Here is a 12,300-nt window from a genome sequence, read left to right as displayed (position 1 = left end):
GCAGTTGTTGAATCAGGGAGGACAGCTTTTAATCTAAGTTCCTCCGATAAAGTGAAAAATGTCACAAATATTGGCTGTTGGTGAAGAAGCCGTTTGACTGCGATGCCAACTGTCCCATCAATGAATGCATTTTTCATGACATTCAGTCGCATGCCCAGGCGATAAGCAGCCAAGCAGTAGTGATGTCGTGACATCAATAGAATTATACTGTCAAGCAGAGACATGCTCCAGCAGTGGTGCCTTGGAACCCAATCATTGAGATAATTTACAAGTATATGGAAAGAGGCAACATTCTGTCTCTCAAACACTCTGTTCACCCTTCTCCCACCGCTACCTCGACAGCTGTCTGTCACTCATCTACCCCCCCCCCACCCCCTTCATTTTTAATCTCATTCTCTCGCTAATGCAAAGAAACACAGCTATATGCTGATTTTCACATATTTTGCCGTAACAAAAATATTTTGTCACGAGAATTGCACGACGCTGAAATAGTTGGCTCATGTACAATGCACGAAGGGTTTTGTTGATGATACTAATTATTTGGTGATAATGCGTTGAGAAAAAAATAATCTATCAGTCCCACTGCCTTAAAAGGGAAAATGATTCAGGGAATTTCCCCTACTTCATAACACATGGTGGCCATTCTTAACGTTCTAAGGCAAAGGGTCATTGCCTGAAACGTCACCTATTATACATTTTTTTTCCTTTTAAAGCCACACTCTTATTGATCATTTTTTTAGTTGTTTTTTTATTATTATTATAGTTCACATCGAAAATACACACGATCATATCGCACATCTTTAAATATTAATTGTATGAAATCTTACGCTCAACACGTCATGTACTGATTCATGAGATGTTGTGAAATGATGCAGCTCATGACTTTCTCATTTGTTAAGATGCTGTAACCACATTTCCGCGTTAAATTAGCTGAGCTATTTTCTTTCTTCATGGGTTAATCCCCCCCAAAACCGTGGTCACTTGGTACATCCAAACGGCATCATGTTACCGCCACCATCTGGAAGCATGCAGAATTTTGTCTGCAGATACAAGGAAGATACTGACTGTGTTTAAGTGTCCTCCACCGAAGCATCTCACTAGTAAGCAGTGTGTAGCACTCACAACAGCAAGAACAATGTACAAGGGAAATCGCTACAACTACCGATGTAAGTATTATCCATTTCCTTCGAAATGCAATTAAGTGTCAAATGTTTAACTAGCTTTTATGCCAATTGCATAGTGATGCTGTACATAGTGTAGTTTCAGAAACATAATATACCGTCTGTCTTGCCGGCGATATTGCTAGTCTGTGTATAAAAAATATAGAACTTGGTGCGTACTTATAAAAAAATATATTTGCTGTTGTGCATTAATATTCAAAGTTATGCTCCTTTTTAAAATAAAAAAAGTTCCGACACAGAATCCATCGTTACAAAAAGAATGAGATATTTTATTTTCGAGGAATTCCCATATCCATAAAATACTTGTGCAATACGTGGTGTTTTTTCTTCGACTATATGTTCATCTATATGTTTATCGATGACTTGGCAAAAATAACTGGATTTAAAAAAAGATAATAGACTTTTCTTCTCTCTAGGACAAGTAATTTAACTGAATAATCTATTGCAATTGCCTGGCCTCCATTGACGCAAGCTTGCTATTTTATCAATTTAATGACATCGTGACAGCTAGAGGTTCCAAGCGAAGAATTTAACCTCACAGGACGTTGCCTCCATCATTCATTGACCTTGCATTTACACTATCGGGATAAAATAACGTCCGTTAAATTGGAACGCCTCCTCTTTTCTCCAAGGGAAGTTTTGTATGGCAATCATCGTGCGCTATTTGGAACATTCGCCAGTCTCCGTTGTGCGCATGGTGAAACGCCTGCGCCAGTAACAACAGTGCACACAGGAAAAGTGGGGAATGCAAACGGTGAAAGTTTTGTGCGGCAAATCTCCGCGCCCTATGTGAGACGTCCCCCCCCCCCCAATTTTTCACGTCCGCACGGTTAAACGGTCACGTCAGTGGCAACGGCATACACGGGGAAAGTGGGAAAGGCAGAAACGATTTGACAGTTGGAGTGACAGTCGCGTGAGGCTGCAAGCCTGCTGAGATGTCACGGGTGGCAGGGCTGCCATGTGTGTAATGTGGGGATGGCATGTGGCTAGGTCCAAGCATGACACGTTACAGCCTCCATCAGCTGCGCGTCCCCAATGCACCAAGGCAGGCCCTTTCATTGTGGGAATGGGAAGTGATTACATTCACTCAGTGTGGAAGTGTTCCATCTTTCATAAGCAGAGCTTCACGATTCAGTATTAAAATCGTGGCTTATGATAGAAATGTAGTGTTTTATTTTGGTGTTTTGGAAATTAACTCGTCTATGGGTGAAGCTTGAAACCACGTATGTGAAAATATATTTTGATTTGTTTTTAGCTTTTACACTTTTCTCAGCTTAGATATAAAACTTGTTACATATATCTCGAGAGAGCATTTTGTTTCACATCGGTTACACAGTGTTCATGCAAATATATACAGGATTTGTTATAATTGGACCTGTTATTTTGTATCAGTGGCAATGTGAACTGAACAGAAAGCATACGAAATCAGAGCTAGCGCTTCTTACCTTCAGAGCACTCATGAAATGGAATTCTTATTTATTTAGCAATTATAGGGCATATTTTTTACTTGACAGATCTGGGCCATGGCGTCAGCATACAGTGCCTAATATTTAACTTTTTACAGTCATTGGGAGGTTTTTAAATTTATACAAAATAATTTGGTACAATTTGGTGCAAATTATTTGGTGAAAATACTATCTAAAAGTCACCCAACAACATTGTATTGTGTGTTCGGGTACAAATGTCATGTCTATACTTCTGTTATAAATGCACATATTGTGATCAATTATTTTTGCACGAAACACTCAATCTAGAATGTGTGATAATCTGGTGTAATATTTTACGTAATGCAACTAATTATTGCCACGCATGCCTTTGATTAGATCAATAATGTTTTATCTAAACAATGCAAAGAGCAGTTTTATTTCAACAATAAGAGTGCCACGTTATCATTTGGCAAATGCTTCAGGAGGCAAGTATTTGTTTCCAATCCATACATGTTTTTGTATTTCACATTCACTCATTAAAGTAGATAATTTTTAATCAAGTTTCATTTTTCTTACTTTGGATCTGTCGTAACCATTTTACCGAGTCCTGTAAGCCTACAGTAAAATGCAGATTGCTAATTATTTGCTAAATATATACGACGGCAGAATCTTGTAATAAGGCATTACTTGAGACTAACGAGGCTTGATGTCTCAACATATCATCTGGTATTTTCACTCAAATTCTGGCATCCATTTACAATTGCTGTGACACTTAATCTTGGAAAATATAATTATATTCATCTTCGGGTATATATATAAAGATATTTATGCCCATGCTGATAGATTGTCCTCCAAGCAAACAGAGACATTTCTGAACGTCACTGTATACCATTTAGCCTGTGTATTATGACGCCATGCTCTGTATTCACCAATTTAGGCCACTGCTGCGAATGCACTATTTGTTTTTTTATGTATGTGTGCATGTGCGCACTATAGCTTGGATGTAGGATATTTACAAAAAAGTAAATATCCTACATAAATGGTGCCAGTGGAGGGTTCGTCTTCCATAATTTTGTCTATCAGTGAACATGCACACGTTGTTCTCCGATCCACTGTTCGTAGGGCTTACAACAGCGAATAATGAGTTTGTCGGTACAAACTGATTTCCTTATACAAAAAACCCGTCATTAAATATAAAAGATAAATGCCCATTTTTATTATTAAACAGTGTCCAATTATAATATTGTATGATTACAGAATATTTTGTACAATAGCGCACAGTCGTAACCCCTTGTCAAGTCATAAACATTCAAATAAACCATTCTATATTCTTACAAAAAGAATCTCTCCAAAATATAAAAAAAAATATTTACCAGTTAGAAAACTGACCGTTAAGAAGAGAACACATTGCTAATTCTAACAATGTATCCGGTGGGCGAGGCTGGTGATGGAATGGCTGAGCGGATGCCCACCACAGAGATGGAGCGATGAAATTGGCTCGTGATGGAGGAGCAAAATGGATTGTGGCATCACAGCACAAAAGGGGGAGAGGGCGGAGCGGGGGGTGGCGATTAAATGCAGAGGCCTTCATCCAGCAGCAGATTGATCATGGCTGTTGAGGATGATGTTGAGTACCATTATTAGAATTCAATAGGTGTTTGGAATGTGGGAGTAAAACAATCTCATAGTCCAGGTTTACAGATTGTGAACGACCTGCATTTACTCTAGCCGTGTTTTATGTGGTGCCCTATCACAGATAAAGGTCGTTCGTGAGCTCATAGTAATTACAGAGTGTCCGCACGAAAACCCTCCGTGGATTGATGGCATACATTGTTGAGGCATGCATAATAAACACGGACGTGATGATGACTAACAGAGACTGCACTGCAACTTTGTCCCTGTGGGCTAAAAATCCCATTCTCTCCAATGGCATCTTTGTCAATATCACAATGCCACTCAGAGAAGGCATTCGTTCGTTTTTTTATCCAACCCATGCTAGTTTGGTATCCACACTTGAGGCTCTGTTGTGTGTTTTGCATTGACAGCCATAATGCCCTTGAGTGTTAATGTTCATTTTCCACTGGATTTCTGAAATTAAATGGCTTGCCAAAGTGCAACCATTCAATGCTGCAGTAAAACCGTTGCTCAGTGGCATGGGTTTGCAAAAGCCCCACAAGATACACGCCCTTTAAAATCCTCCTAGTCTCATGCACCCCACATTCTGCAGTAATCTAGGCAGCTGAATCACTGACACAAATGAGTTCCACTGAGACAGGCTTACTGCCATAAATAGAGTAAGCTCATTTATGACTGAATGGGGGATGGTGGAACTCAAATACATATATACAAATTAATTCATAATAGATGTAGGAATTTAGGCAACACTGAGCAGATCGAATGCAAGGAAATTAGCATTTTGCTGATAGGCCAAGTACATTTCATGGCTGATTTACGCCGCACCTTTATCTTTAATGGTGAATTTTTCATTAAATATTAACTAACGTGAAATGTTGATATGGCAATTTTAATGCATAATGTATGCATCCATAACTTTTGCTATTCTGTGTCAATTAGCGTGGGTCTTTGAACAGTCGTTTTTTTGCCAATTTTAAATGTCGGCAATTAATTGGAAAAAAAACAATGGCTCGCTAGCATTTTTCCGCGTGTGACACTAACATAGGCACATGGACCGATCGAGAGGTACTCGGTATCCATGTACTCATCGTTCTTCCCCCAAAATAACATTTTTGACCCTATTTAAGGGAAGCATGTCACCACAGCAGCGAAAGCCTTAGGACGTTCTTTTAGGAGTGAAATAAAATCCCGTAACTCTTTTCACTCGAAAATAGGAGTTGTATTTGTTCGTCAGTACCTTTTTTTCTTTAACAAGGGTCCATTGAGACCGAAATGTCCCTTATTAGAAGATACTTTACGACAAAAGGTGTTGTGCAGATGTCACAGACAACCAGTTGTTGTTCTGTAACACCATCTGCTACACTCAAGACACATTGGAAGAATATGACCAAGTACTTAAAAAAACGCCATTTAGGACTAATACGTGACTATACATTAGTGGCCATTCTCTTTATTTATAGTGGTTACGTAAACGTGTGTTTACCTCTCATTACGTGCAACCAGCTGTGCCAAAGTAATGGATGTTCTGTTTTTCTAAAGCAAAATGCCTACGTTGAATATGAAAGTACAGGTCTCCGCTACGATACAGTAGATTTACATATATACGTAGATCACCTGATGGAATTTGATACGAGGAGAAGACAAAAGTCCGTTATATTTGAGCCTTGATTTTTAAGTCTTGAATTGTACAAATGAAGATGTAAAGGTGTGGCTCTGCAATAGCTTCATACTGCTGCTGGCAACAGGACCTATAATCAGACGGAGCTCTAGAGAGTTCCTCTAGAGGGTGTTTGGCCTACTCTTCCATGCTGGCCAGACGTCTCGGAAGAGGTGTGAGTATTCACACTTTACCCCACTCTACACGACCTGTCGATCGACTAACTAATGCTTGTTGCTAACACTATGATGATACTTATTTTCCAACTATTGTATATAAAAAATTATCTACATATTATGCTGAACGCAAAATGCTTTAAAGGCATTCCTTGAACAAACGTTTTGGACAAATTGACCTTTGACACCAGCACTTATTGTGGAATATTGTGATATGAAAAAATTTGGCCAATACTATGATATACACATGATTCATTCTTGCACACTCATTACTGGCCGCACATTGGTAATCTTTAAAGGGTAAATGGTGAGCTTTTGCTTGGTAAATTTTGTTTATCAAACTAAGAAAACTGGATCATAATTGCACGCCTTGGTAAAATTACTCGTTCAGTACCAGCAATTTTTTAATCAACTTGCAGTTAATTTTAATAGCATTTGAATAACTTTCTCAAAAGTCGATGGCCTCAAGGTGAAAAAGAAATTCCTGTAGGAGTTAAAAAAAAAGTTTTCCTTCAATAATTTATGCATTTAATGCAATTAGTTTCGCTGTCCGTTTAGATGGTTACATAAGAACATTATTGCGTTCTTTCGGTAAAGTCACGTATAAAGATAAAATAATAAATCAAATACTAGCATACGACGTTTCGATTGCAACACAAGCAATCAACACAAGCGATCATTAACATTATTGCGGTCAGAACAATATTTTTGTTACTACCGTCAGACGTTCAATATCACGTTCATTTCAAAGGCAGAACGTTTGTTGTGACTACATTTTCCGGGAGTTCTTTCATCCTCTTCAATAATAATGTAACACACATCCAATGGAGAGTTGTATTATGATTCCACGTGAATTGGCAATCGGAGTGCTGGGTGACTTTATGGAATATTTATTTATTTATTATGGTAATTTTCACTTTTGCTATTTCCAAATTTGCTTGCTGCTTTTGCTTTGGCCGCAATGTAAATGATGAGGCCTTACGGTGATTTTGGTTGTTGCATATCATGAGGCGTCTAGCTTGTGTAACTTTTTTTTATCTATGTGATCATCAGACGTGCATACATCTATATCTGACCTCTATGCACGAGCCAGTTTAACGATGTTGCATTTCTACCTGTGTTGGTAATTAACATTATTTATCCGCAGTATTGTGAATTACTCATAATAAATTGTCACAACCATGGCTGTATTAGTAAATTCTATGCCAGTTTGAAACACGAAGTCAACACGGATTATTTCATCACTCTTCATTCAGAGTCAAGTGAGCCTTCCAGCTGAATATGAACATTATGCACGCGAAAGAAAATACGCGTGAAAAAACGACAAAGGAATACAGCTGAGGCTCACATTGTTTTGTTCGCCTACTTGCGCTTGCAAACTGCTTCAAAGAGTTTGATGCTCGACAAAATCCACCAGGAAGATGACTGCTGCTGGGCTTGGGTGTTGTGGTGCACGCCGATGAGATCATGTATTACTGGACTACCACTCGCAGGGGTTAGTGAGCTGGCTAGCAGTACATAAAGTAAATGACTTGTCGGTGTGGAACTTGAGTGTGTATTGTTTCCTGAGTTGTGTGGGTGGGGCGGGGGAGTTCTTTACCAACTCCAGTTTGCTTTTACAGGTTTCCCTCGCTTTGTGCAGAAGATGCATAAAAAAATTACGCACAAAACGAAACTGCACGGGACAGCTGCCTGCCGAGTAGTGCATGCACCACACACAATGTTGTCTCACGTCCGACCGCGTAGCCGCATATGAGCGAATTTAAACCACATATATAGCGATTTTTTTGGTAGAAATAAATTATTTGCATTTATACATCGAATCGCCCAAGCCGAACCCGCATAAAGCGAAGGAAACATGTTCTTACAAAAAATATTTTCAAGGAATTTCCCAGACATTCCAAACAGGACCCTAATTGAAAAGCCTTGAGACTTACTGAGGCTTTAAGGACTAAATGTATAACTTTTTTATATTATTAAAAAAATGCCAACATTTTATCAGGCAATTGCACACATCACTTTTAACACATACAGAATAAGCAAAACATGTTCATGTTTACAATAAAGGAGCGTTAAGCAATATTTTTAAACAACACACTGTATCATCTTCAAATATATATTAGCAACTGCTAATACATTATGATGTTTTTAAACTTGTAATATTTTTTTTACAAGTGCTTTTTTTGCTGCCGAGAAGATTTTTCTTGTTGGTCTTTTTTTTTCAACCCAACATTTTGACTCGCTGAACAGAAGCGCTGCGCCCTTCTGTGGGAGTACTGTAACCGTGTCGCATATTTCCGTTTTGACAGATATTAACATGGCGGGCGAGCCCAAACCAAACCGGCCCAAGACCAGTGGAAAGAGGCCAGTTGCTGCTCTCTATGGGTAAGCTCTGCAGTCATGTGCTTGTAGGTTAAACACTGACAACCATTAAAGGGCAACTCAAGTTGGTGGTTGTAGTAGCCGACTAAAATAAAAAAAATTAACTGCCCACATATATATATTTTACATCGGCACCATTGTACACTACCAAATGTGTTTTTTTTTGTGGGCTGAAACTCAAGAAACATAAAGGTAAAGGTGCAGCCCTGCAGTTTTTTTTGCTCATACCACTGCTGGCAGAAGGGCCTCCACTAGAGGGAGGTCCAAGAGAAGGCCCTATTTTATTTTTGGACCTTACTCATCCATGCTGACCAGACTGTCTTGGCAGTGGTGGTAGTACCTACACTTTTTCTCACCACACACGCACCTGCCTATCTTACTGTGGTGAACCCATTTACACCAATGGGTGGACATAAGTGGGGGGGGTTGGGGAGGGTTGAAAAAAAACTTGCACCGATGTTTCAACTGCCTCGCCCGGAGATTCAGCCAGCCACCTCTGGATTGCGAGACCTGCGCGCCAAACATCATGCAAAATAACGTCGTGCAATAATTGTAGAGCGCAAGCTTGTTCAATTTCTTCATACACAATTGCATACGTCGGTAAATTGATAGCATCCAAGAGTGATTTTTTTTATTCCTATGGAACTTGACTGTTTTGGTTTTGCAGGAGACAGGAGTGAATTTCGTACCAAATCATTGCAGCATTTAAACTATAAAGCTCTGGGGTCATGGTGCAATCTCACTGCAATCAATATTTCACTTGATATCCACTGCACTGTGGAGCTGCAGAGCTTTGAGCTAAACAGTTGGATGCTATTTTATTTTACATTCCTATGTATTGATGTGTTCAAACAATGATAGGTCAACCATTCACCAATGCCTGTCAGTCAATGGATAATGCATTCTTCCATTGTAAATGGACAATGTCAGAACAAAACAACACTCCGACTGGCCGTGTCTCACATCAACGCATCACAGATCGTGTCTCCATTCGTGAATCAATGAGATTGATCATTGTTATGCTTCGAGTTTTTTGTCAAGACTTCAGCTGGTTTACATTTCTATGAACTCATCGGTGGCCATCGGGCTGGATGTCACTGTCGTGAGAGTGCTTGACTGTCAATCGGAAGGGTGGCGAGGTGTTTACTTCCTCGCCTGGTATGGAAGAGGTCGTGGGTGCGAGCCAGAGCCTGACTCCTGTATATTTGGAGTATGCATGTTCTCCCCGTGGTCGCGTGAATATTTTTACGGGTCCTCCGTTGTTCTTCCTCCACATTTAGAAACATGCGTTTAGAATTTTTGGCTGCTATAAAATTCCACATGATAAGCCACTTCCTTGAGCTATCACTTGTGGCCAGGTCACTTCTGAAAAATATCTATATAGCTCAGTGGGCCTTACCTGGTCAAATACAAATTGTTCATAGTTCACAACCCAATCCTGTCCTCGTCATCCCTCGACATTCAACAAAGTGAGTGCCACTTGGTGTGAAATCAACAGTGGTCATCCCATACAGCACGGGTGGACAAACTCCATGACCCGATCTGCACACCAAAACCTCCATATGGCCGAGAGTCACGAAGCGCAGCACCAATCGCGGTCACGTGTGGTGACCACACAGCCAGCTCGCTCGCACTGGTTGGCTGTGACGATTTGAATATTGAAATCCGCGAGAGTACACCCCGGGGAGTGCTCGTGACTTGGACGAGTGCACCGGGCTTGCTGTGGCTTCTGCAGATTTTTTTTCCCCGTTTCAAATAAAGTTATATTTAACAAAAAAAGTTACAGACCAGCTGCGTCTCCACTGGGTTGCACACTTGAACTGCTCAGGATCTGCACCATGGAATCTCCTGCAGCGCCACACAACCCACACCCCAAGAGAGTATTGAAAGTTCACCAAGTGGAATTTACATCGCTGGCTCAGAATGAATGTTTTACATTAAGTTGAGGCCAGAAATCATATATCGGCACCAATGGATAGGGGTGCTATTTACGTATTTACATTCGTTCAATAATAATGATTTACACTCCTTCTTAAATCTACTGCTGGATGAAGAACTCCGCATGCCATCGGGGATTGACATTACTTCAACACGCTGGTCAGCGTGGATTGGTGAAGAGAGGAGGGCCCGGAATTGGTTCAGATATCAATTGCCACTCATATTAGCGGTGGCTTTAGACTCTAGCGCTGGTCGTCGAGTTTGTGGTGTGACGCGATTCCCATTTTGCCGTCGCCCTTATGCAGTAGCTGACTGCTCAACATTTCTGAATAAATTTTGATTTAAAGCTTTCGTGAGTGCAGGGATTCATATTATTGGTTCTTTCGGTAAAGTCACGTCGTGAGAATTTTTATTGTTTTATATTTGTATTATTTTATTATTTCCCTTCTACGTGACTTTACCGAAAGAACCAAGAATATATTTCTGAATTAGTTTGTTTAAATTGCACTGCTGCCATAAAAAAAATTATTGCTTATCCAATAGACAGCGGTTCATAGTTACGTCCGCTTTCTCTCGGGCTTTCATACAGAGAGATCATCATGACGCTCGCTCTGCAGCCTGGCATGGGATGGGTTCATTGATGTACCCAGCAAACCCAGTCTTTTTCAATTCCTCGGAAGGCTTCTGATGCGAAGTGTCCGCGTCCACATTAAATTATTCATCATCATACCAATGGACACCGCTGGCAATAGCTGATATTTGAGCAGACAAATTGACTCCTAAAAACAGATTTTATATTCGTTAAAGTCATTGTCAAATATAACCATGTTCTTTTCTTATAAACGTGTCATTAAAATGACAAAAACGTCTTGTCTAAGAGTGTTACACCATCACTGTATTACATTGTATGCATTGTCGTTATTATTAACTTATAAGGTGTGGGTGCAGCCCTGCAACTGCTTGTTCGCGATGGTAGGGCCTCTACTAACGAGAGCTCTAGAGAGCCTATCTGGAAGGTATTTTTGGCCTACTCTTCCAGGCTGGCCGGACACCTAGAAAGTGCTGGGAGTACTCGCACTATACCTCCGACACGCACGTGACATAACTGCCGATCGACCGACTGTAATGTACCAACACATGCTGCCGGGCAAAACGAGTGGCACAGTTAGGGGCCGTCCATAAATGACGTCACGCGATGTTGGACGATTATTGACCCCCCCCCCGCTTCGTCACACGGCGTCACAAAAAGTCAGACCCCCCCCCTCAAATATGACGTCACAAAGCTATGCCCCCCCCCCCCAAAATAAAACATGCTTCAAATCGCTTTACACTATTGTCATTGTAGTGCGTATTTAATGTGGCGCTGCACTCTGATTTTGTAGGAGAAAACATTTATTAAAAAGTCTATTTAATTAAGTAGAACGTGTTGTCTATATTTATTTAAAGTTGCGCATTTTGATGTGACGTCACATTTCTCAAACCGCCCCTCCCCCTCGTCACACATCGTCACAAATGTCTGACCCCCCCCCCTCCTAGGTGCGTGACGTCATTTATGGACGGCCTCTTAGTCTCGAAGCGTTGATCTTCATTGGCCGTGTGCAGGGGTTGGCAACTCAAATAACAAGGAGAGCCGGGTTTGTTGTCGAATTCGGTAAAAAAAAAAACGGATCAAGAGCCGCAATGCACACGGTGAATACGAAACGGTGGTTCTCATTAATAAGGTCACGAGGTAGTCCTTAAAGAGCCGCACGTTTGGTCCGGAACCACAGGTTGCCAGACTCCTGGCCGTGTGAATCGTCAAATAATCAGTGTGCAGAGTGAACGCTAAAAGCGATAACATCCAACAAACAGGCAAGCCAAAGGACACTGTGGCATTGAGATCTGAACGCGAAGAAATAACACTG

General features: G+C 40.6%; 1 protein-coding gene across 4 annotated transcripts in view; it reads left to right on the top strand.

The window, feature by feature from the left end:
- LOC133350842 (RNA-binding Raly-like protein) overlaps positions 1-12,300 on the top strand; it is a 142,435-nt gene that overhangs the window by 99,738 nt on the left and 30,397 nt on the right. For all 4 annotated transcript variants that reach the window (XM_061565620.1, XM_061565621.1, XM_061565618.1 and 1 more), the window contains one exon: positions 8,386-8,461. In XM_061565620.1, coding sequence (XP_061421604.1) covers positions 8,386-8,461 — 76 coding nt within the window. The remainder of the gene's footprint in view (positions 1-8,385; positions 8,462-12,300) is intronic.

This window comes from Lethenteron reissneri, chromosome 35, assembly GCF_015708825.2.
Source record: "Lethenteron reissneri isolate LAM-NWPU_2019-01 chromosome 35, ASM1570882v1, whole genome shotgun sequence".
NCBI lineage: Eukaryota > Metazoa > Chordata > Hyperoartia > Petromyzontiformes > Petromyzontidae > Lethenteron > Lethenteron reissneri.
This window is presented reverse-complemented; position numbering and strand designations above follow the sequence as displayed.